This window comes from Channa argus, chromosome 9 (genome assembly GCF_033026475.1).
Source record: "Channa argus isolate prfri chromosome 9, Channa argus male v1.0, whole genome shotgun sequence".
NCBI classification, from domain to species: Eukaryota; Metazoa; Chordata; class Actinopteri; order Anabantiformes; family Channidae; genus Channa; species Channa argus.
This window is the reverse complement of record NC_090205.1, coordinates 17,175,295-17,202,277: the sequence shown is the minus strand read 5'-3', so window position 1 is coordinate 17,202,277 and position 26,983 is coordinate 17,175,295. Positions and strand designations below refer to the sequence as shown.

General features: G+C 40.0%; 1 protein-coding gene across 6 annotated transcripts; it reads right to left on the bottom strand.

Moving 5' to 3' along the window:
* Positions 1–574: 574 nt before the first annotated feature.
* On the bottom strand, positions 575–26,983 carry LOC137133198 (neuroligin-4, X-linked-like). 6 transcript variants are annotated; one of them, XM_067516548.1, is made up of 10 exons: positions 26,646–26,983; positions 15,953–16,165; positions 13,610–14,642; positions 12,745–12,897; positions 10,163–10,348; positions 9,172–9,622; positions 8,578–8,791; positions 7,837–7,961; positions 4,335–4,944; positions 575–3,540 (listed from the first exon to the last, which is right to left on the bottom strand). In XM_067516548.1, the coding sequence occupies exons 3-10, from the start codon at positions 14,082–14,084 to the stop codon at positions 3,133–3,135; spliced, it is 2,622 nt and encodes an 873-aa protein (XP_067372649.1). In that variant the 5' UTR covers positions 14,085–14,642; positions 15,953–16,165; positions 26,646–26,983; the 3' UTR covers positions 575–3,132. The 6 variants fall into 6 exon arrangements, with proteins under 6 accessions (XP_067372649.1, XP_067372651.1, XP_067372650.1 ...); XM_067516550.1 differs by lacking the exon at positions 26,646–26,983 and adding an exon at positions 16,698–16,715; XM_067516549.1 differs by lacking the exon at positions 26,646–26,983 and adding an exon at positions 16,459–16,564.

The following is a 26,983-nucleotide window of genomic DNA, read 5'->3' as shown; positions in this document are numbered from 1 at the left end:
AAAGCGCAGCCCTTCTAATTCATTTGAATGAGGGGAAGAGCAGTGAAGCAGAAAGGGAGGGTCATCCATTTAGATAAGGTATAGACCCTATTTCTGGTATTTATGGCATTGCCACAACCAAAGATAACACCAACGAAGTTCAATACGCGGATGAACTGTGTATTACAAACTGCTGTTATGGTCTTAAAACACACACATCCATTCTTCTTCTTTAGTCACATTTCATTGATTCACCAAGGTCTGTGTGAATCTAGCTGAGCCTCTCATAAAGTTATATATTTAAATTTTTACACAAATGTGTAATAACATGGAAACAGTGAGCTTTGAAGATATGAGCACATTTTGTTACCTTTAAATAGAGAGACTAGCAGTTCTCACCCATATGCAGTCCAGTCCACGATGGCTAGCTCTACATAAGAGATTCATGTATCTCCCAGCAAGTCCAACTGCTTCTTTAAGGATCAGTATAGATTCTACCACTCTGTTGGAAATGTAATTTTGCAATAATTAAAAATACAGTTTCTAAGGGGATGTATTATGAATTAGGATATACAAAACATTTAGAATACTCATAAATTGTAAAATACTGATATTTTTATTTTTCAAAAATGCAGCAGAAATGTTTTATGCTTGACACAATTCAGCCATCTGCTGAGTCCATAAACCCATACGAAAAAAATACTCCATCCATCAAACGTCCATTAAATGTTACTTTTATATCAATTGTAAAAGTACTTTGCTTTCCATCCACAAATTATTAAGCTTCCATTTTGATAATGAACTAAAATCTTTCAAAAAGACATTACATAGGATGAAACAAGGTTAAATAGGCCTCAAAGCTTCATGTAGTCACACAGATGGGACTGGAAGGGGGACAGGGCAGGTTTGGGTGGTACACATGTTAGGTAAGAAAGAGGAGCAAGAAGATGTTTGCTAAAATGATACAAATTATAATCTCAGGGTTAAGGCCATTGGCTGAGTTACTGGTCAGGATCTAACTTTGAGAGTTTGGGTTCAGTTAGTTAGTTGAGACATAGCAGTAGGAAAAAGAAATTATTTTAACATTTGGTTTCCATAAGAGAGCCAAATTGAATCTGCAAAGTGTAATAATTGTTTGGAGCTGTAAACTCTGGAAATTTAATTTTTGTGAAAGGGCAGACACACAACAACCAAGTCAGCCAGCTCTCTGAAATCTGTTGAAATATTTTCACGAGGTGTTGTTTGGGTTTCAATCATTATTTTCACCTGTAAAGCACAGCTTGGTGGAAATTTGTATTGCTCCAATATATATTGCTCCATTAAAGGATGCTAAGGCTTAAAAAGCAGCATGTTTGGGCATGTTTCCCTTCAGTGTCAAGTCTCTCTCATCGTGACACAAAGTGTCCTCCTCCGCTTCACACCCGCTTCACTATTCATCAAATTTGGCTCCAAACAACACTGTAGTGGGCAGTACACCAACTCCAAGCTTTAAAATGTGGGTAACGGATCCAAACTTTCTACACACTATGGGTGACACTGTGCAGAGATGCTAGACTATAAAAATGTGTTTTGGAGAAAGGGAAGTGGCATTATAGATGACTTATTTTGATCAGAATCAAATTCATTTTTTTATCAGGCCTTTAAGTTTCAGGCAGAATTAGGTAGTTCAAGCAGGGGTTCTTCTATAAAAAAAGGGGGGGGGGGCTGGTAAGATGTAAATGTCAGATAAATGCAAGAAAGCATTTGTGACTTTATGGGACATCATGTGCCTTTGTACTCCCTGAATCATCACCACCTGTCTGTTTGTGGAGACATAATTAAGGTTTGGTTTATTATATATCAAGGGTAGGGCCTATAAGAAGAACGTTAGGAACAAGGGGAAGAAGGAGGACAGAATGGGATTAGGTACAAAGGGTTAAGGTTCATGGTTTTTGGCTGCTGCTCCATCATCAAACCAATTTTGCATTATCTACACAGTTCTAGCTCCTCAGACAATGGTCAAACATATAGACAGAATGGTGTAAAAAAATGCCCTACACTGCAACTACTAAACAAGTATCTAAATGCTTCCATAGTTAAGAATGACTGCATAGCAAATATAGCCTTTAAATTAAGGTACTGTGTACACACTACAGTGGATGAGATAGAAAGACAGCCAGCCTTGCTTCAGGACATCTATACAATAATATAGTAATATCTGAAATGAAAGCAATAATGTGGTTAAATAATTCATGTTTTAATGCAAGAGCAGGTAAATGCTATAAATCATAATATATCATCTGTATCTTTCCATTCTATTTACAGTTTAACATATAGCTGGTTAGAGTGATTCTTCAGTAGGTCTGGCAACACTTCAGAGGGCCTTTCCTCTTCTGAATCTAATTTCTATCTCTTGGCACACTTTCTGTTCCTGTGTTTTCCATATCACTCTATCTCACTTTGTCATTCATCAACCTCACAGCTGTTAAATCCCACTCAATGAAATCTTAATCTCTTTCCCACCATCTGACTAACTTTTCCTTCAGGTTGTTTTTTTTAATCCCTCACTTCCTCCCTGGCTGTTTTTACATCCATCTCTCACTGAAATTTGTTATTTTCTCCTCAGCTTGAATGATCCTTGGCAGATAGGGCCTTTGATCTTTTAACGAAAAAAAAAATGCTACATTCACATTTTACAGGTTGTTCAAGTTGACATCATCAGTCTCTGTGTGTGGTACTTCTTAGCTCAGTTCTGCAATTGCATCTGCTCTGCTCCACTGTGCAGCATGGGTGCAGTAGGAGATGTAAACTGATCCATAACTGACCCTTGTGCCACAGCACTAATCTTCCTCCACGGATGTGGAAGAAGCAGAAGATTTAATATCCACAGCAGGCTTTTAAGACATTTAATGTCTTGGCTGGTCTTGTTCCAGGTTATGAGTACATGATGCATAGAACTGCATCTCCTGGGATCTGGTCTGTCTTCACTTCCCTGACATGCAACACACAGCTGTCTGCCTTTTCTTTCTGTTACTGAAAATGTCTTTCTGTCTCTCCTTCTGAAACAATCCTGCAGGGTAATTAGTAGTAGAGGTATTTAAGTCTTATGTTTTATGTGTGTTTGTTTATGGTAATATGAGTGTGTGTTGTAATTGTGTCCCTGTCTTGCTGCAGTTATACACGTGTAGTGGAGTGTGTGTGCGTGGAGATGTGTGTGTGTGGCAAGTGTGTATTACTGTATGGACTATGGTGTGTGTATCCCTGGTGAGGATTACCCATCCTCATCCCCACCACTGATCCAGGTGTCATGGGGGTCATAGGTGTTGCTGGGGTAACAGGGTGTGACCCAGGGGTCACAGGGAGTGATCCTGGGGTCAGAGAGGTCATGAGGGGGACATCATCAGGTGAGCGGCGCAAGGTGAGGGTGTAATCGGGTGGGCAGGTGAGGCGTACAGTGTCCAGTGTGCTATAGATGTCCTGGGTGTCCAAACCATCCAGAGCGTCCAATGTATCCAGAGTGTGATGGTGGTGAGTGTTGTTCCTTTCATCTGCTGAGGCTGCATCACACTCCAGCTGCTTCACCTACAAATGTAAATGGGTAATTAGGTGATGAGATGATTATAAAGAGAGGATACACCATGGGCAGATAGAGACACATCCAAATCTATGGCTAAAAATGAGGATTGTTTTCTTATTTTATGTTAATCTATCATCTTTTTTCTTGATAAATAAATGAATCATTAATGTTTTATACTACAGAAATGTAAAACATGGTCATTAAAGCTCAAGTCTTACAGCTCATGTCCTTAAATGTTTTGCCTAACCTTTAGTCTAAAATCTGTATCGATTTAGTTCACATGAAAAGGAAATATATTAAAGAGCTACACCAATGTGGCTGTTAATTAAAAGTATTTGTCAATTAAAGAACACATCTACTTTAAGATTTAGGATACAGTCTATGTGGTGTTAAATATAAAAAAGTCCAGATAATGTATGAATTGGAAGGAAGTGAATGCAATTCAGGCAACTGGACATAGCTCACACATGCACAAGTATCAAAAACACACACAAACATACACACTCTCGCTCTAATAATGTCTGCTGATGACGTGCTGTGTTTTGCAGGAGTGGTCTACTTGCAGCTTTTCCACTGGCAAGAAAATAATCTATTCACATAGTCACACACAACCTGGTTAATGTTTCCTAAATCTGAAATAATTTGCACAAATATTATCAATGAGCATGATTATTTTCAAGATAACCTGAAGTTATGTAGCTAAAGACGGATGCAACACTTCCCTTGATACACTGGCTTCAGCCACAGTAACCCCACTAAACACAAATCCATACACAATACAAAAATAAATTTGCCTCACTTGTAATGACATCAGTCCTTCCCCCTGCAGGTGGGCGGCGAGATCTGCAGGTGTGATGTCACGTCTTGGGGGAGGAAGTGGACGTGGTCTACGATGCTCCAGGCGTCTCTTGTCTTTTTTGTACAGCAAAGCCGCAAATGCAAGGATGTTAAGAAACAACAGAGATGCCCCCACAGCAATTGTCACAGAGAGTTCAGTGGAGTAGTCCTCATTAGGGACACGAACTCCGTTTTCTGCTCCATCTTGGCCTAAAGCAGACTCTGGAGGCTGCGGGGTACCGCCTTGAGAACCTGGGTGACGTGTACTGCTTGGAGGCCAACCTTTGGATAGACGCTTTGTGTAAGAATACGGAGTGTCATCCTGTGGAGAGGGACTATGCGTGAAGGAGGACACAGACTGGAGAAGCTCGTTGACATGATGCAAGTGAGGGACCAGCTGGAGCCAGAAGGATATCTTGGTGGCCCGGTAGTGGTCTCTGACACGAGGTTTGAGGCCAATGTGGAGGTACAGCTGCTCTTTAGGGGTGTATTTAGACCACGCCACTTCTTCAAAGCGGTTAGGTTTGGTGTGGATGAACTTGGTATCTTGAGGAACTGGCTGGTTTGGATCACTGGAAAGAGTGAAACACAGTTATTTAGTCCTCTGGGTGGTTTGCTGGTTATGTTAAGTTAGGTTAACTTGAGTTTTTTTTTTAAATATATATTTCAAAGGTAAGATAGGGATAAATAATTTGTGCTAGTCAAGACATTTCTTTTATACTCTCTGAGCCAGTTGTTTTCAGACAAATAGTAGCTGTAATAACACAGAAAAAGACAACAACCAACAATGTTATTGCAGCAATAGTGAAATACCTGTCAGCTCTGAACATCTTGACAGTTGAAAACATGTGGAAATCGAAATCAAATCACCAAAAGTAATAGTACAACTTGACAAACAAGTAGTGACATGCTGCTGCTGTTAACTGCACCCCTCTCCCCCCCCCCCCTTAACACTTCATGACAAAGAATTAAACCACAAACATTATGTGAAAGTACAACTACTATAAATATTTCATGTTATTCTGCTTTTATGCGTCACAAAATCTTCACAGAGCTGCTGTGGACTTTTTCTCAACTGGATAACCTCCTACTAGGAAGCTCAGTTTGTCTCTTTCTGGCCAGCATTTTCACCAGCACTGGCACACATCGTTCTGACCAATATCCACGTTACATAAGACAACCCAGCAGGAAAGGAAACAGATTTTCACAAAGCAAAACAAGTAGACAAATATATATTTGCCCCTTTAGCAAACATTGAAATGACAGATGCCTACATTGGGGATCAATGTGTATGTTGAACAGTGAACATGTCCTGAAAAGTCGCTTTTCTAACACATACAGACAGGCACTTATGTGTTGATTTATCAGCTTATTTGTGTGAGCAGCTGAAATGTCGTAAATGAAACAGCCGCACATCTTCACAGACCTGCCAGTTACACACTATGTGCTCACTTGTCAATCAACACTTTACGAACAGAGCAAAAAGGCAGCTAGCGTGAAAAACCTACCGGCACACAAACACACACATTCTGAGGATTTATACGCCCACACAGAGCCTTACACAATATACATCAGGGAGCTTCACATCCACACCGTTAAATTGAGCTGTCGCACCATCTGAGGCACTCTCAGCTGGGTTAAACCTTTCTTCAGAAAAAGTTCCCTGCTGATAATTGAAGTGCACGCTGAAATCTGCACATCCCTCCTCTGTGATTTTGCTCTGCAGCTTGCTGCGCTGGTAATCGCAACACAGATTACTGGCAAGCAACTGCTAACCTGATGTAATGTTATTCCCTAATGGCCCTGCATGAAGGTTTTCATGTTACAGTCAAAACACAATCAAGTGACGGTTTATTAACTCCATCTAAATAACCCTATGGATTTCTTGTAGGACTGTTGTATTGGACTGCATAAATGTAAGCTTGGTGTATGTAATAAAGTACCAGCTATATGTAAGTGTATGTGTGAGCACTGATTCTGTATGTTGTGAAATGTCTCTGTGGCGATTTAGATCAAGGTCTAGATTACAAATGTCTCTGTAAATCCGAAGAGGTCTCAGTGGAGTGAGCCTCGATTGGATTAATTACTGGTAATTACTCACTTCCTCCACAAAGAGGGTCCATCCTCAACAATTACTTTTATCTTGTATATCATGTCAGAATAGAGAGATAAAAGGTTTTCTTATGGGTGTAGATTGTCAGGTTTCTTTTTACAACGACTTTATTTTTCTGATGGATCATTTCACTTTCAATTATATAAATTGGATCGCTAGAAGTTTTTTTAGCTACTGACAGATCATTTAAATTATAATTTAACATCTTGAATAAGCCCTCTATCTTATTGCACCAATGAAGGAAGAGTAGAGAAGAGAAAAGAGAAGAGAAGAAAGAAAAAGGGAGAAAAGACAAGACTTATCTATTAGTGTTTAGCCTTTCATTTGTCTTTTAGGACACTACCTTGGTTTTCCTTACTTATTAAGGGCGGGGGTTCGATAACCTTCTCAGCCAAGGTCCCAAAAAGAAAAGCCTTGTCAGGATCGTGATATAACAAAGAACCTGTGTGCACCCTCTGCCAAAAGTAGTCTGCAATGCTGCTTTAACAATCATGTCCACACAGAAGTACTGCCTTGTCTTTACAGATCAAGTTAAATACAGTCAGAGAACATATCCTTTGCATGTGAGCTCATTATTTTTATTGCTCTAAAACTGAACTTAGCTCAGCTCTGAGTTGAAACTTAAAAAGATGTCAGAAACAGAAGGATCTAGGTGTTCTCTATATATCCTTTACAAATTAGCATCAAAATATTTTTCCAAATTGTATTTAGCTAGTGCAAAATAGCTGCATATGAAGATAATTTGGAAGAAATACTTTTGCTTAATAATGCAATATAAACCTGTTATCTTCTCGCTGTGTTTCTCCCTGCCAGATAAGTACACTCCATGCCCATGTTCGTGTTTTTAGCAATTAATCAAACAAATTAAACATCAAGCACAAAAAAGTGAAGAGGCACGTTGCTATTTTTCTCGATGACACTGTGGACTTGAGTCTTGGCTGTCTCATTTGTAGCTTGGAGGAGATTTGTTCCTGTAAAATCAAGAGTGAGCTGTCCAGAGTTATGCCAACACTTCATGTTGCCAAAAAACCTCGTATCTGAGAGTCAAAGATAAAGAACGAATGATATGATGATATCCCATTGACAGCTGTGCATTTTCTTTTACATTTAAAAATGCGATTAAGCGGTCTTTCAAGCACCATCACGAGACATTTTTCACCCGTAGGTGGGGATTAGTTATTAATAGCAAGAATTAGAAAGAAACGTTTGTGTCTAAAAAGGCATAAATAAAGATAAATGGATCTTGCTGAAACTGTTTTGTTTTGTCTTGTTTTCTGAATTATATTCTAAATTGTATAGTAAAGCAAAAAACATTCAACATCTCACATCACTGTAGATTTTAATAGCTCACCCAGTCTTGGCAAAGTTGGTCCAGTAAGTCATGACTACTGCGCTCAGCATAACGTCGTTTTTGGAGAAGTTACAGTTGAACAGATCAGTGGGTCCCACCATGGGTACACCAAACACATAGGGCACCTACTCACAGAGAGAGATTATTAGAGATAGAATATCTTAATGGTAACACAAACAGGTGACATTCACCCTCTTGTCACTCACGATAACCATCATGGATTCATGTCAAACTGTAACCTAATCCCAACGAAGACTGCAGTGAATTAAAACTCAGGTCACTAAACTGCAGCAAAGTCTACAGTTTAGCAGAGGCCTGAAATCCAGCTACATAATCCAGCCACATAATCAGCTATTATTAATGCACACACACACACACACACACACACACACACACACAGGCACACAAACATGTACTTTCATCAGGTGTAAAAAGGAAAAAACATGGAAACTAAAGTTTATTACTCACTAACTAGCAAAGAAAGCACTTTTGCAATTATTATTATTGTGATAACAGTAGACACAACTGTAGATATGACAATGTCAAAATTAAATGAAATATTTAATATAATTGGAGACTCCTTGATTCAGCTTATCAAGTAGCCAGATTTGTGTCTTGATCTATCATTATCATTTCATTATTGACTTATTATCTAGTATCATGACTTGCGCCACTGTTTACACACTTTTACTAAAAAATGTAACTGATGTAACAAAATACACTATTATGACATCATCCTACCTCGTCACCGTGAGCGGAGTCAGCCCAGGGTGGAGTGGCATCACTCTGACAGTGGTGGTAAAAGGAGTAGAAGTAGGTGGGAGACCCATACTGAGCATGGAGGTCAGCTGTAGCGATTGCTGGAGCCACCCACTGGTGGTCTGTAAATAACGCTACTAGGGTCTTACGCCGAGTTTCAGCATTGTCACGGTCTGCCCAGTCCGTGTACATGAACCTTAAATTGGAACAGGCCAATAAACTAATTAGTCACTCAATTAAAGAAAATTATCACAAATGTATGTAATTTGCGATAATTTTCTTGCCAAGAGTCAAGTCGATTGAAGAAGAAGATTGACATCATTATTATGTCTGAATGAAAATCTCAAGCAAGAGCCAGGTGACAAACAACTGAACTAGTTAAACCAACTACATAAAATATATGTTTTTGTGAACAAGCTCTTTCCATCTGCTTCCACTGTTTATGCTGTTTGTAGTGTAATATTACATGGGGATGTATCATATTCTCATCTCAACGCTCAATTGTCAGTCAGAAAGCCAATGTGTCTTTCGTCCAAAAATGTTCCTTTGAATATGTCAGACATTTGCATTACTCACCTTATGCTCTCTCTCAGTGTGTCACGGCCTTCTGGGTATCCATACAAACTGTCCACAAAGTCTGATACAGCAAAGTCAAAGTCCTCAGCAGTGACACCATCCTCTGAGTCCACAATGCCCTCCACAAACTTTACGCCCTCACCCTGATTAACCCCCAGCATCACGTCATAGTTCAGAAACTCTCCTTGCTCCATCAGAATCTGGGGGTCATCTGGTATAACATCGCCATCAATCACAGGGGCAAAAGCCGTGTGATATTTGGCCGGCGTTATGTTCTGCTCCACAAGTTCCCGGTAACTCCGGCCCTGGAGGCAGGCAACCAGTTGGGTGCTGTCGTCAATGCCGCACCCCACCCTCTCACCGAGTTGTCGGGCATACTTGCTGGGCTGGTAGTTGACAGCCCAACTAGCTAAAGCACTGCCACTCTGGATGATGGCTCTGTGGAACAGGTCTGAGACACACATGGATATTAATTTGGGTTTATAAAGCATATGCACTGAAGCACACACGTATACATTTATGGAATTACATTCACCCACACGTGCCTGCATGAATGCACAATTTTATTACTGCACACATGGATGGTCACATGAAACATTTGCACTCATAAACAGATGCAAGACGAGCATTTCTTCTGCAACTGAACAACAAACTCACGGACATGCATTATTCAAAAGGATGACAGGTCACAGTTAGAGTAGCAAGTTCAAGTAGGTAAGGGTTAAAAGTTATAACAGCTCTTAGCTATGTGAGTCATAGGCGGGCTGTATTATTCAATGGATTCAAAGCTTTATTCAGCCATTTATACCAGTAAATGAAGAAATTTCGGCCTGTCATCTAGTGGAGACCCTGAAAAGTTTCATAAGCTTTCACAGCTGCCGCCTACCAACCATTATAGATACCTGTCCAACTGCCATAGCTTTCCACATATCTGAAAGTCTACAAACCTACCCACATCTGAATCACATACAGTAAATTGATTCTTTCTTACCCTCAGAGTAGTGAGACAACGTGAGTAAGCTGACACAGGAGGCTCCGGCCCCAGATCCAAATACAGTGACCCTGTTTGGGTCTCCCCCAAAAGCTGCAATGTTCTCCTTCACCCACCGCAGAGCCTGGATCTGATCCAGCAAGCCATAGTTCCCCTTTGCTGCCTGGTCACCAGTGCTAAGAAACCCTATCATCAGACAAACAGAGGCATGTCGTTATTAAGAACATACATATAATACATACAATATACAGTATGTACCATTAAAATTCAAAGATTTAGAACTGAAGTTTAACAAGGAGGTCAATAAGGAGGTTCTGACTTTTTAAGGAGATATCTATATTATAGATGATGTACAGATGATTCTTGACAAGAAAATCCCCTGTTAAGATCAATTATACATGATTGGTGTTTATCAAAAATTTAAAGGGAATATTAAAGAAGAATTATTTGCACCTACAGTCTCTTAGAAGTTAAATAAACTCAACAGGTTTAATAAATTTTCAAATAATTTAATATATAGACATAAACATACACACACATGCAGTTACAAATGCTGCTGATGTTACACAGAGGATCCGAATGGCTCTCTCAACTATAAAAAAATTAAATTACTGCAGAATTTTCAGAATCTCATACATGACAATATAATAAGCAAGAAAAGTGATGTTAAAATAATTGATATTATCACTTAACTTTAAAAAAATGTGTTTAAAAAAAGACATGACGAGGATCTCATATTAATTAGGTTTTATTAACGTTTTATTATTACCTACATACAGTATGCACTGACTAGCTACAACATCAATGCCACCGGGTTTTAATTGTGTGGTAGACCAGGGTCAACATGGGGAATATTCAATGCTGGCTATGATCAACCACAGTGCATCACAGTTTGCTGCGTATGAGTATTTATTTATCTTCTTTATATTTCCATAGCTACGATATGCCCCAATTCAAGCTGATTGCAGTACGATCAGTATTGTTAGCATTGTTTTAGCATATATGGGCTCACCTTATGGGTCCACCTTATGATGATGGGGGTAGAAGATGAGGAAGACAAACTTGTGATGATGTATGATGATGATGATGATGATGATGGTGATATTATGATGATGATGAAGGTCAGAAGTGAATCAATTTTTGTTTCACGCACCAAGCAGATGCAGATTTAAACTTTTTGACGTGTATTCAACTCCAGTTCATATACAAAAGATTTCCCATTTAATTAAAGGAGAAGTGGTCTCCCTTCTGGAAGAGAAAGCTTGCATTATTGTAGCGCATGCACAAAACTGCATACACATTTTTCTTGGAACATATTAATGATTCTTTATGTGGATATTTAAATAGTGGGCATCAGTTGATTAAACTCAACACATGATTTGACCAAGCTTGTGGAATGATATGTTTTTCATGTTTCTGACTTTCTGTAGTCATTATGAAGGCACAAAATACTCATACCCTCAGTGTAGTAAAGTAAACGATGCCTTCAAAGTATGTTTTTAACCCCACTGTGGCCCTGTCCAGGCTTTGTAATTTTTATAATTACAGCCACAAGAGTTTAAATGACATGATTCTAAGATTTCCCATTAATTCAACCCAAGAGCTTTGCATAGCTGTCTAAAATTAGAAAAACCACGGGGAATAAGATTTTCCCTGTTCAGAGAGCAGTGAGTCAGTGAGTCATGGAGGTAAAAAGGATCAGATTTGATTCGATGCTAGTGTGGGGAAAAAAAATGGCTTTAGGGGGTTTATTTCCACTAGGGACACCCACACTAAAAACGTTTTCATTAAAAAAAGAAGGTCTCCAAATAAAAACAACTCACTAATGGTTTTTGTATTTTATAGCTTGTTGAAGGATTAAACTATTCACATCTTCAATATGATACACTTTAATACAAAAATTGATTTGTTACACTTAGAAATATAAGCAATATCTCATGTTATCTAAACAAATCTGTAATATTCCTAAAGTCTGATCAAAATATTATTTAACTGATCTATAATTTAAATCAGATTAAAATATGCATTGCTTTTCAAATTATCAGTTCATTGCTCTTTCTACCACCCTTTGTTAAGTAAATTGCTATACAGTAGGCAATGATACTGCAGTCATATTATCAGGGTGCCCAGAGCACCTTGGCAGTAATTGTACTGATATTGTTCTTGCTTAAAGGCTGGACCGTGCTGCTAAGGAACAGCCATTTTAAATGTGGAATATTTTACTATAAACTGCTTTCTATTTGCCTGTGTCTGTGGCCAAATGGCACTATCAATATCAGTGGTAAAGGTACAACAAAGCTATGTTAACAGTTTTTTCTGTGTCAACATATATGTACCTCTTTAGTGAATTGATTACGTTCACAGTCAGAATAAAGGGGATAAAAATGATTGGATTATAGAATCCAAAGAGGTGTGCTTTAACAAGAATACTGAAGCTAACAGGATAAGGATTAGGGGTTTCTTTTAAAATATGCAACATCAGTACCAACCTCAGACACTTGCAGCACCATAAAGTGTGTGGGTCTTGAGCAAATTACACACATATACAATATTTGTTAGAAATGGAAGATGTACTTTTTTACCTAATACTCCAAGGCGGTAGTTGAGGGTTACGACAATGACATTGCCGTAGCTTGCCAGCACACTGCCATCCATCATGTTACCAGTGCCTTCTGTGTACGAGCCACCATGGACGTAGACCATCACTGGCCTCTGACCCCCCTCCTCATGTATGTCTGGGACAGACAAAGAAAGATTATTAGCGTATCTATCAAATATGTTTTCCTTGGGCTCAAACCATCAAAATGACATCACTAAAGCATGAGCATATGCACAGATCCACCCACTCTTCCTGTTTGTATGCACAGTAACGCAGCCTTTGATCACTTTGTGGGTTTATAGATGTTCGCTTTGCTGCTATACAACTCTGCCTTCACCTGTCAGCAGGTGGCTATAAATTGAGACTGTGGGAGTGTGCATGCTTGTTTGTGTGTATAGGGTCAAATGGATGTGTATGAACCAATATGTATGCATGACTGAGTCTGTGTCCTTCCCAATTTCCTCCACAAGTAAAGGCATAAACCCCTTGGCAACTGATGCAGGTGTCTGCATATTAAGTGTTGGTTCAACCAGTGGCATGCACAGAGGGTGGAAGAGATAGGTAGGGGGAAGAGGGGGGTTGGGACAGGAGGGGTGCCAGTTTTTTCTTTTCAAGAAAAACTTTTGTTTATTTATTTAACAAGGGTATGTCTGCCCTGACAGAATGCATTCATGTTTCATTCATTTGTCAGCCAAAATAAAAGCAGCTCCAAGCTCACTGGTTAGCACTGCCCCTTTCTTGCCATATTGTTTTGGCCTTACCTAAAAATGAACCTTAACCTAAACATGTAAGCATATTTATTCACTCTTGCCCCTGACAGTCAATGCTAGTCAATGGTTTTCACTCACCATCCTCAGTGGGCACGTAGATATTGAGGTAGAGACAATCTTCACTCTGGTGAGTGAGGTAGGTCGCTGCTATATCCAGGTTAGCCGTGAGCCAGGACGGCATCATATCTCCAAGCATGTTCCTCTCATCTAGTGACTGCGGGCACACGGGAGCAAACTGTGTCACATTTCGTATTCCCGGCCAGGGTAAAGGTGGCTCAGGTGGCTGAAAACGCCGGTCCCCGGTTGGAGGCCTTGCGTATGGTACTCCCAGGTACTGGATGACGGGCCCCAGGAGGTCCGAGGGCAGTGGGGTCAAGATTCCACGGATGCGTCCATGCACTGTAGAGATGACGGGTACAGACTGCTGCGCCGATGAGGGGGCCGGATAGAGAGAAAGACACAGGAAGAGGGAGAGGAACCCAAAGTGGGAGGAGAAGGATGGGAGAGAAGATGAGGGAGAGGGCATTTTCCTGGTCCTTAGCTCAGACATCATGGTCTGTTTATGGATGCTGGGAAATGAGGGATGGGAGGGGAGAAGGGAGGGACTGGGGAGGGCAAAGGTTACAGCTGTGCTGATCCACTAAATATATCCTATACTCACACACAGCCTCTGCTAAGCTTGGTCCCTACCAGACACAACACACAGTCCTGACTCTAACGTACAACTGTTTCCCCTTGTATATGTGCTCCCCTGTGTGTGTGTGTGTGTCTGTGTGTGTGTGAGTCAGTGATACTGGGCCTCTGACTGTGTAGTGACTCAGTCAGCAAGTCTCTTCAATATCCATCTATATATGTACTTATGTGTGGAAGTGTTTAAGCTATAATGTGTATGTCCTGGAATGACAATTTGAGCATATGTGTTTGTGTGAGTGTGTGTGTGTGTGTGTGTGTGTGTGTGTGTGTGTGTGTGTGTGTGTGTGTGTGCGTGTGCGCTGGTGTTTTATGTTTGTGCGTGTGTGTATGTGAGCCTCTTGTTATGTAAACAGTAGCATCACTGTTCCTCTGTCACTCTCTCCTTCTGGTCACCCCCATAACAAGCTCAAACTGCCTCCTGGAAAAGAGAAAAAGATGCAGAGAGATGGAAAGAAGGGGGGGTGAGGATTTGATTAGTCTCCATTAGAACACTCGTAGTGTGCAATAAATAAAAATGTCACACATGCAGGAGACACACACATGACATCAGAAGGACGGGCTGTGCTACCTCTTGTTCACAGTAAAAATAGATATGGGAGGGATAGATAGGGCAAACGTTTTGCTTAACGCTCAGCTTCACTTGGTGTCAGACTAACTGCTGTATCACACAGGAATGGTGTGTGTGTGTGTGTGTGTGTGTGTGTGTGTCTGTTTGTGTCTGATCTGATCTGAGCTGCAGACATATGTCACATCCTCACTACACCAGGTCCTGTGATCTAGTGGGGGGTGAAGGGTTTGGAGGAGGGATGGAGAGTCAGACACTTAATTAAGCCCTGAATACACTGCAGGGCTCCTGACCTGCATATAGCATAAGGTAGAAAGCCTGTGACTCGCTCTCTGTCACACACACACCCACGCACACACATTCACAATTTATTCTTTCTCCCACTGATTAGTGTGCACACAACTTCTTTATGTCTCCTAATAAAAGACACACAGTAACACAGTTTTTTCTCTCTTCCAAAGATGAGCGCCCATATACACACACACGCTTACTTTCTTGATTTCTCTACATGCTCACACGCACTTTCTCTCTATCTCAAACACACACACCTGCTTCCCAGCCGAGACTGCTATATCCCTCTGTATGTGAGGGCCTTAGGGCAGAATATTAACACATACACACGCGCGTGCACAGGGAGAGCAACATCAATTTCCGTACACACATCACACACATCCATGCACATGAGCGCATCCACGCTAAACAGCAAAGACATTAGAGAGTAAAAATGATCGGTACTGACGCTCCTCCCATGTTAGACTGTATTGGTGTCGGCTGTCCAAGGTGCTAGTTAACATTCCAGTGGTGATCACACACGCTGATGAATAACGCTCCATTTATCAAGGCAAACCTAGCTGCCACCCTCCCCGTGTATATTTTCATACAGAGAGAACACATTAAAAAATCGCTCAGCATTGCTATTCAAATTATCAAGACAGATGAGGCAGGCAAAAGATAAGAGCAAGTGCGGACCAAATGCTTGCTAGTGAGGTAGAATATCCTGTCTAAATTACTGTCGGCGCTGAAGCTGACTACGGCAAAATACACACAAACACACACACACACACACACACACGCTAAAATGCAAAGACTCAGCCTGCATCCCTGCAGCCTGCAGTAAAAAAAAAAAAAAACACTCAAATGAGAAAATGTAGGATACACCGTACCCAGTCTGGGTGAGAGGTGTGAAAGCCCACGAACCATGCTCCTGTTCCACCGCAATATTTCGCCTCGCGTTCGCGCCGCAGCTTGTCCGACGTGCCCGGGATGGGATATTGGGAGATATTCCTTTGCTGCTGCTGCTTCTTTTGCTGCTGCCACTGCTGCTGGTGGTGGTCGTGGTAGTGGTGGTGGGGGCACGTATCCTGGTTGAAAATAACCTCCACAAATAGAACAAAACAAACCTTAAGCCTTTTAAACCGAAAAAGGTGCCAATGAAAATAACGTTTAGGGTTATAGTGAAAATGTCAGTGTTTCTCCAAAGAATCCAAGGCCCAGGACGTTCAAATGATCAATCTCTCTCTCCCTCTCTTCCTGTCTTTCTCCTCCCTCCCCCATCTATCTCTCTCGCTGCCTCTCTCTGCTTCTCTCTGTGTCTCTTTCTCTCTCTTTCTCCCACTAGATGCGATTGGACAGTGTGGCGGGCAGCAGCTACTGATCCAATGATACGCACCTTGTTCCGTGAGGACTGGAGAGAAGAGGGAAGAATGAGGGAGAGCAGAGGAGAAGAGAAGACCGGGGAGTGCAGAGAAACACACACCCACTCACTCAGAGAAGTGCGCACCATTACTCAAAGCACATTGGTGCATAAACGCGCATGGCTCCACACATTTAAACACACCTGTAGATGCTTCCATCACGCTTAAAATCATGTATGCATGTTAGCTGAAACAACCTTAATTAAATACTCACTCATGCTGTAGCATGTCCACTCAGACCTGCAGCAAACACGTGCCCAGACACACCTGCACACAGACACACACACACACACACACACACACACACACACATATCTTAACACGTTTACAAATAGTGCTGGAGTACACGGTGACCTCTTCAGGACCAGAACAGGAGATTCTGTCCCCATTCTATTCAGCTTTGCCTGCTGGAAGGTTTCTCCCTTAGGCACTGTGTGTGTGTGTGTGTGTGGGTGAGTATGATAATGCAGTGGGTCTGCAGTCGAAACTAACTGTGTTTGGGAACACTCCTCACGTCAGCACAGCCTGCCACAGCAGCATTCAGGACTTTCTATTCCTCTCCTCAACAATCCTCCATCCACCCCGGTGTCTTCTTGTCTGCCTATCTGTCTGCACATGCTCTGGCTTATACTTCTGCGTTGCCTTCTACTTATGTCCTCCCTACCTCTAAAATTTCTCCTTTTAAAAATTGTGTTGTCTAAGAATCTTTTTAATAAGCCAAAAGAAAACAAGTCAATTTTTGAAGAAGATCTCGAGTGAAGAAGGGTTTTGTGAGGTGATTTAGAAGGATGACATAGACTTATAGTGTAAGCTTTTTAAAGCCACAGGGCTCATAAAAGCTGAAATCCTGTCACTCATTCTTTTTAACTCAGACTGCCAAAGAAACTCTGCATTAGTATCTAAAGCTGTGCTCAGGATCATATTGGATTAAAAGGTTAGAGTTGCAGCAAGAGGTTCACCTAAAGAAGTTATCAATAAAATCCAAAGAAATACTCTACATCTGCCATGCTAGGAATGTAAAAAAAAAGGAACAGCAATGTGTGCTATCTGTGGACAAATCAAACCCTCTCAATTAAGAAAGATAATAAGGTGTTGCAACTAGCAGCACTCCTCAGAAAAGTCTAGTTCTTAGATATGAATTACATTGGAAATTACTGAACATAAAGTGTTCAAAGGTTGAGCTTGAGTAAAAGGTGATACCAAAAATCTTATATCTGGATAAATGACCAAAGCAGATTTATGACATTTGTTTTGAAATGGATTAAGAAGCAACAACAAGGTCCAACAACTAAAAAACAGTATTTCCGTGTTGTCAGGGTATGGAGTTTATTTCCAAATTCAGTGTTTGTGTTAATGTTGGCTGCTCAGAGGGCATGAACCTGGGCCAAGGCTGAGTACTATAAAGTTGTCAGATTTAAACAGGATATGTCAGGACAGGGAGCCTTTGTACTTGAGACTTTAAAGGACATAGTGAACACTGCGTTTGTTATAATTTCTTTTGACTGTCATTTTATCACCAGTGCACTCTCTATAAGCACCCTGCAAACAAGTAGACTGCTGGAATCTGTTCATAATAATAACATTTAAATTTAAATGAGAATAGACAGGTCCATATACCTGGTCAAGTCAACCTAGTCCATCAACAGATATTCCAAAAAGTACACAGTTTTGATTTTGAAGCAGTTGTATGACTCTTTGGAAGCTGGTTGGTTACTATTATTATTATTATCCCTAACTTTGACCTCTTGATTATTATTGCCAATATAACAACAAAGCCTTAATGAAGCATGTACTCTAACCCAAATTACAGCCTTTGACAAATTATGTCATTCTAGGGACATCAAACCAGAAGACACATCTGGCCAATAACATACAGTTCACTTTGTCATTTTATTTAGACAGCTTGTTGTGTGATAAGGGGTTTATGCTCTGCAGCCCAGTCCAGTCCTCGTAGCAAAATGGGATGAAGTAGTTGTCACTCTGATGGACAATTATACACTATTTTCAGCTGATTTTATTCGTGCTTTTTCAGATTCTCAGCATAATACCAATCCAGCCCAACGCATGCATTATAATTATTCTTAGCAGGAAAGGAACGTGGTAAAAGGCTGAAATGCACTATTAGAAAACAACCCACTGGAAGCAGTGTGAGAGGTAAAAGCTGAATCATACTGAGTGGAATAATGCAAATAATTATGCAAGCCCATCAAAAAGCCTGAAATTAAAGTGTGTGTCTGGAAAAATGACTTGAATATGATTACACCTACACTGCTATCGCTCACTGAGACTGCAAACAGACAGAGCCCAGATCTTCATCAGTGTGAGTCTCAAAATAGTCCGATTTTCTGAATCATTGAATGAGTTGGATAAGAGCAGCTGTTCTCCCAACAGGTGGTTCAGCAAGTATATATATATTTTTGGCAGATTAAAAAAAAAAACACAAACAAGAAAAAACTGAGGAGAAACAATGCAAATTATAGCAATACAGGAAGTGTGTAAACGCCAGGTTGAATACTACTGTGGATTCACATGGACACCTCTCTGCTGCAGATGGTTTAGATTTAGTTTAAATTTTTGAAGAGACCTTTCCAGGTTAATTTCATGCGTAATTGTAACCACAAGCTTGAACCGAGTTGCAACAGGAAGTAATGTGAATGCACAACTAATTTCTGACAACCCTCAATCCCAGGTCTTAATCAATGTGTGTGTCATTCAGCTTTAAATAACAGAGTTTGATAGACTCTATTATTGTAGCTGACTTACAAATGTACCTAAACAAACCAGGTGCAACTTGGGTTTCAGTGTTCTGCCCAAAGACACTTCAACACATGCAAGACCAGAGGAGACAGAGATTAAACCCCTGACCTGACCTGTGAACAGTTGGACAATCCCATCTACCTGCTGATCCACAGCCACTCTGCTGTGGCCCTATTTGGTCCTGGTGTATAAAGATCACAACAAGTTCTCATTATCTTCCTCCACAGGTATCGTGAACCAGGCATGCCTGGGGGATTTGGGATTGTTTAAACTTAGTTGTAACCAAAGCAGATTTTGTATTCTTTGTTTACTTAGGGCCTGTGTGTGCTTTAATTGGGCAGAAATAAATCTCTCATTTAGTGATCCTGGCCTTTTGGGCCCTTCCGCCCCATGGTGTGGCAAAGTTTTCCTACAAATGCCCCTCTATCCCTCCCCCTGGTCTTCGTAAGTGCCATCAAGTGCACCTCTGACTGATCTAAATGCCACTCTTCTTAGCTGAAGTGCTGCTCCTGTGTGACATTTGGGCAACAATGAACCCTTAACCTGTTCGCTCAGAGATGGCCCCTGCTCAGTTTCACCAATGCCTTATGCACATCAGTGACATTCGATCTGAAGAGCTTGTCTGTTCATGGAGTAATGATGGTAAGGACACTGCTTCAGTTTTCCATCCCAGAGTTTTTTATTTCTTTGTTTACCTCTGCAAACATTTTCAGCCCAAAACTTGTTTGAGTCTCCAATTTTCCCTAAAATGTCTACCTGTTCATCCCTTACGATTAATTTCATCTGTGAAACCACAAACACACACACACACACACATACACACACACATTCATAATTGTCACACGGCAGGGATTTTTTTGAACATTGCACAATATATCTATTTGTTCATTCATCCATCTTATTAAATTAATGTCGGTTCTTCTCTCCATTGCTTAGTCCAGATTAGTCCACCATTCATTCATCTCCCATCCCTCCAGCTTTTCTGCTTTTCCTCCAACACATTTGCTCTGCCCGTCTATTAAATTATCTCTCCGTCTCTCAGCAGTCCAACTCTCTTTCAGTTCACCCATCCCGCCCACAGCTCCCGCTCTCTCTTAAAATATTCATTGATGTCTTAAACATTTTTTCTGTCTCTTTGACACACAGGGCCCATCTTCAACACTTTCACTGTTACATTACACAATCAGGTATATTGTATATAGACAGACAACGAAGACAATTCATTTACTTTCATTCCCATTTACTTATAAATCTTTATTTTACTGGACTTTTTTATTTAGGAATTGCTCTCTAGTTTGATGCTTTACTTTATAATGGTTTGTAACATACTATATGCCATCCAGCCTCCTGGGAATATTTGAAACAACGTGGTAATTTCCAATTGAGACACTGAAACTGGCATCCTGGCTGTTTTTTGATTCAAGTTATTTGAAAATTCGTAAAGCAAAATCATATATGTAATATACGTAATGTTTGTAATTTTGTGATCCCAATAGAACCTCATCTAAATTGTGCAGCGGGAGGATACAGAAAATGCTGAAAAGGGTGTTACACTGTTTCTAAAAAATAATGAAAAATAAATGACTGGCTGAGCTGGAGAATTCACATTTACAGAATTGTATTTTCCTCTGTAACTTGGTTACTAAAACCTGTTGCATAACTCATGCATATTAAAACCCGTATTCAATGTATGGGGCATGTTAATATTATCAAATTTTAAAGGGAAAACCTTTTCCTTTGTCTCATAAAAATGCAAAAAGAGCCACAGAATCCACACATTAAGTAATTCAACTAACATGGTTCTCCACCACTGCATCTCTGCTTTTCTTGTGCCCTCTCCTGACATGAATTCTTATTTAAGTCATGAGTGTTCCAAATAAGTTTCAGTCAACCTGCACAATTCTGTATGGGAGCCTCTCTTCTCCTGCCCATCTCCAAAACCGGTGTAGTGGTGCTCTAAGAAGTATTTTTATCCCTCCCATCATATTATATGGCAGTGCAGTCAAATCAAGTCACATTTATTTATAAAGGTCTTGTCGCAAAGTGCTTTGTCACAAAGTGCTTAAAAGAAAACAAAGAACACACAAACAGATATTAAAACAAGGCCCAATGAAGGACAAAACCAAGAGCACACAGAGACAGAGTTTGAATCCAGATAACTGTGCTTGTTGGCATGTGTAAAACATGGCTGTGTGTTAACTTAATGGGTGTGTGGTCTGAAATAATGAAATTGGTAGACTGACATGGAGATCTGGATATTGGTAGGAGGTCAGTTCTGCACAGTATTGGTTATAAAATATCTTCACATTATAGTGGGGAAAATGACATATCTGGTGATGTGACTGTACTGTTCATACCATACTGTATCATCCAAATGCAATCTGTTGTTCCCCCTAACAAAGGCCTTTGTTTTTGTCTCCTAATAGTAGGCATTTATATGCCAACATTTGATTTATTTTGGAATTCAAATGAGTTAATTTCAAAATGTCAGCTGCACACACCCATGCTTGTGTGCTATTCGCGTGGGCTGTGGTCATTCATAAAGTCACTGATTTTCTGTGCAGTGTAATCCGGTTGCAGGTTGAAGCACCGTATAGAGTAGCGGTGCATGTAGCTCTGGCTGACACACTTATGGCATTTTAGAAGCACACACTCCTTCATGTAGAGGTAATCCTTACATATATTTCTCACAGTGACAGAGGGGGAAGGGAACACATATAGATTGGAAAATAAAAAACAGATGTAGCATTAAACCAGGGAAATGGAGGAGTAGATGAAATGTGAATGGTGAAAAAAGGAGAAAAGGGAGTCATGTCAAAAAGACAATATTGTAGGCAAAAGAAATATTAGTACAGGTGAGAGACTAAGAAGGATGTGAGAGAGAGAGAGAATAGAGGGAAAGAAGAAGAGCTTACAGCGGGGGCAGCAGGTGTGAAAACTGTGAAAAGCAATTAGGGGAAGTGAGAGTGTTGCAGAGATAGAAAACAATAAGGTGATAAAGTGTTTTATCAATCTTTTAAATTAACAGTTTTACAAATCTGTGATAGCAGCTCAAGGGATATGGATACACAGGTAAGAATGAGTATTGATTGACTCACAACCCCAGGGTGTACATACAACCAGAGACTGTGAGGAAACTGATATGTCTGGGTCATACCTGTGAAAATACAAGCTTTGTAATTTTTGTGATTGGAACTGAATAAAAAAAGACACCTCAGTAAAAATTTGTGGTACCATCAGAGATGTTTTACTTTGCTTTAAACATGAGGTAAGTCAACAACTTAGTCTAATAATTAGACTAAATTTACATTCTGTTTGACTTTAGTCATTAAAGTGCTGAACGAATGTGGACAGTGATTGAAGCTGTCAGACCATCATCAGAATTCTGACTCTGTAAGCAGTTTATTCATTGATTAATTGACTGGCTGACAGGACTTGTTTATTGGACTGCTTAGTGGCCTAAAACTGAGAGGCAGGTAGGAGTAAAAAACAGATAAAATGTGTTTCAAAGATTCTCATTCACCATTTCTCTGAAGTACAGTGTACTCTGCAGGGCATGACTGCTTGTGCTGTGAAAGTACCGCACGTATTTTTAATTTAAATGCCATTGTTCAACATTTCTAATAACGAATGTTACATTGACACCTCATAACCCAGAAATAATAATTTTTGTCTCAGCATGTTGCAGGAAGTACTGCCCATGAAAACCCACAGTGCCTGAGATTGATGTCCATGTATGGTAGGCCTAAAGGAACTTCCAGCTGTCATCTCACATCATATAGACAAAATAATATGTCATTGCTTCGGGACCTGAGAGTCTCTCTCTTACAAAAATTTGAGTGGATTACGTTTGAATACCCACATATTTTAACTGGAGGTAAAACTCCACTCCATGCCACAATAACACATGATGGATGTAGCTCATGCGACATGAGACACTTGTGCTCAGAAGTGTATTACGTGTACATGTGTCTCCCTCTGTATGTGTAGCAGGAGATTTATTATCGAAGGTACTGAGCTGTAATAGCCATGGAACTGGCCTCAGCAGCTGTTCAATCAAGAGACCTAAAAGCAATGCTAGGCAACAAAGCCTCTTGGATTGCCTCAGAAATCCTGTTGCTTAACTTGAAAATCGTTCTGCCTGTCTCCGTCATCCCTTTGTCAGCTTTGTGTTGTAATTACGATTTTTGGTTTAAATTCCCTGTGTAGAAATCAGTGCTTCAGCTCTAATTTACTTGACAAATATGTCAAGTATAAATGTATGCAGTCTCCACACACCCATGCAGTGTTTGCTTAAGCAGTGTTCCTACAAAGTTACTGTCATAATTTTGATTCTTGTTAAGAGAAAGACTTTTCGTTATTGTGATTAGTTGAGTGTTTCCCTAACCCGGAGAGTGGGGAATTCTTTGTGGGAGGTCACATCGTTAATCATTCGCACTCCAAGCATCACTTTAACACATAATCCACATTCACATACCAGAGATTTTCATTAGAGTGTTATAAGCATGCAGTCACGTCATTCGTAAATGATTTGAAAAAAACATTACCAAAACACAGTAACATTACCTGACATTAATCATCAGATCTGTGTTCAGATCACTGGCAGTTAATGTAATGTCTTCATTGGTGTGTGTAAATATGTGAATGTGTAGAGCAACCTTGAAGCTGTAAGCATGTGCTTAGCAAAGAGACCACAGAACAAGACTGGCTGACAGGGATGTTTTTGTCCAACACTTGATCCAAAGTAAGCTCTGCGGCTTTTACACTGATGTTCCTATGGCAAACTGCATTCCTGTCTCGCACTATCTCGCACTTCGACACAAATACAAATGAGCAGAAGCAAACCAGTAAATCCAGTTTAGCCTAAAAACAATTAATAGAAATAAACATTTTACAAATATTCCGCCATGTTTCAAAACTTTTACTTTTCAATTTCCCATCTGTTTTATCTTTTGTCCATGTAGGAAGATGGTTTTGGTTATCACTAGGAGTAGCAACCAAGACAATAATGTAACATGATGGTAAAACATTGTTCACATGGGATTTACATTGGCCAAATGTAAAAATGTTTTTTGCAATTTACTATGCACTGCTATTTTGAGATTTCTACATATTTTATGCATCATTATTATGCATTTACAAGATTATGGTGCATTACTTAATAGCAATATTTATGTCACAGGTATTAAACAATGTGAGCAGAAAAACAGAGTGAGACCTGATTGTATGAAAGTACAGAACAAAGCATTATCTTTGTTTCTGGTGTTTCAATATGAATGTTTGCTGCCCTAAAAGACTATTCCAACCTGAAAATTTTTAGCACTGTTTATTTCTTTAGACATCGAGGTTCAGGCAAGTTATACCTGTCCTAGGAACCCAAAGAACAAACTTAGCGTTAAGGTGATTTTTTTCTCAACCTTCAACAAGGACTTTCTAAAGAGGAATCAGGTCACAACATGCTCATTGGGGTATTCTTAGGAGGACTGACAAAGGATCTATTTTGTCATGGGTGTGTAATCCACAGGAAAGATGAGATCACTGATATATGAACTTAAGAGGAAGATCAGGGGTGAGTTACATAAGGAATCTAGGAAGCTCTGGGGAATGATGATTTTTATGTTTGATAGCGATCCAATATTGAAAAAGGGGTGCTGTATTTGCAAAAAATGTAAGGCCCTTTTTAAAAAGGCATAAGAAATGCAGAAGGATGCCTATAAAATGTAGATACACTAAACACCACAGACTGATGACACACAGCAGTGCAACATTAAGATCCTCTTATCAAAACTAGTGTCACCACCACTGATGTATCACATGCTTGTGGTAACATAGCAACATTTAAAGTGAGTATATTTGCCGTTAATACAAGAGGAAAAGGGCTATGCGTTTTTGTTTTTGAAAAATGTATTTCTTCTGAAAATGTGTCCTATAAAAATGTGTTCTATAATGAAATGTTCCCTTGGTGCAAATTTATGTCTATAAGGTTTCTTTGAATTTAACATAATGAAAAGGGCAGAGAGAGAGGATGAGCCGTGAAAGCATGCAAATATTCAAGCATGCATGTGCACTTAAGAGGCACACAAGCATGCTTAACTGAAAAAGGATGAGGAGATGCAGAAGAAACTGTGAATTCTACAGTATATTAAAAAATAAAAAAAATAAAAAAGGTACTATATGATACAATGCAATAATACTCGATAGGATGGGGTTCTTCCTTCTCCTACTGAATACTACAGAACCGATTAGCTGTAGCTTGTCAGTCGACTAATAAGAACAATGCTTTGGGGGAAAAGAAGTTCAATAACAGCCTCTGAAGTAAACCACACTTACCACAGACACAGGTAAGTGCTCTTAAATTACAAGTGTGGGACTAAATATCTTTATTTGTGGAAATACTCCAGTAACAACAACTTAACTCCCATGTCAAAGCACCTGATATTTTGATTTTGTATTCTAAGTAACTGAGGTGGATGTGACGATATTCTGCCCACAAAAAAGAGTCGGGTGTATTCTGCTGTATAATACATGATATGATAAAGTATAAACAGATTCCCCACAGCAATGATTTTGTAGTCTATGTTTAGATTCAGTAGAAATGACAGCATCCAATCTATCAAATCTTGTTGAATGTAAGTAGTGTGTCTGTAGATGCTTTATGCATGATGCATACAAACTCATCATTTCTGGCACATGACTATAAAAGAAACAACGACAAACTCTCTGTATTTCCATCTAGGATTTCAATATTGTTGTACAAAAACACAGAAGTAGAAAACACTAAGTGATGAGCTGCCAGACAGCCCCTTCTTAAAGTCAAAAAGAAAAACAGAAGACATGCTCCTGGGATAACAGCTCAGTGTAACAGAGTAAAAAATATGTTATTCCACCCCAGTGGTCTGTATTTGAATGAAATAACAACCAAGTGTATCAGCAATACTGGATTTGTCTGACAAATGGTCTAAAATCCACCTACAAAACCAAACAAAATGACGGGCATAATATCATAAATAGATTTCCCATTTCTCAGATTGGCGGGGGCTCCATTGTTTGACTGGAGTGGGAGGCAGAATCATGTGAGCTATGAACTCCACAACTGCCTCGGCCACTCAGTGAAGATCTAATCTATTTTGCATGGAGTCTATAATTAATGCATGCAGTAGTGGGGAGAAACCTACATTTCTTGGCCGTCTCGCCGTGTCAGGTAACAGTGAGTTAACTTTAAAACAGTACAGTACAATCAGAGCTAAAAGCTTTGGGACAGCAGTGAAAATGAGTCATTTGGCACCTATATGCTGAATAGCACGTGCAAGGCGCAGCCCCTTTTGCAGCCCTTACGAAGAATTAGCAGATGATATAGGATTTGATATACGATTTGATAAGATATAATATGGTCTCACCGACTTACCTGTGGTTTTGGTCTGGCCACTGGATCCCCGCTCTCCATGGAGCCTCTTGTACACATGGTAATAAGTGACTTTAGACTGAGTGCTGCTCAATTGTGCATTTTATGTTACTGGACTGTGAAACTCTAGTGGGTTTTGCGCAAGACCGAAGACTGTTGTGATATGTTTTTGCTTTCTTTTTCTCTTCGAACACTTTTTGTTTATGCGGTTTGTTTCCTTTTTCCTGATATTTTCAGCCGCCCCTGGTTCTCCCTCTTTTCCTCGTATCCTCACATGTCTGCCAGTTTCACTGCAGATGCCGAAGGCTGTCACCATAAAACCCTCTCCGTGTTTCTCTTTG

What these genes read in the sequence shown, in the direction of transcription:
- LOC137133198 (XM_067516548.1), bottom strand. Translation starts at nt 14,084, where the DNA reads ATGATGTCTGAGCTAAGGACCAGGAAAATGCCCTCTCCCTCATCTTCT. An exon ending in CTACGTGCCCACTGAGGATG is followed by an intron (nt 12,898 to 13,609) that starts GTGAGTGAAAAC and finishes TGTCTGTCCCAG; the next exon opens with ACATACATGAGGAGGGGGGT. An exon ending in AAGGACTGATGTCATTACAA is followed by an intron (nt 3,541 to 4,334) that starts GTGAGGCAAATT and finishes TTACATTTGTAG; the next exon opens with GTGAAGCAGCTGGAGTGTGA.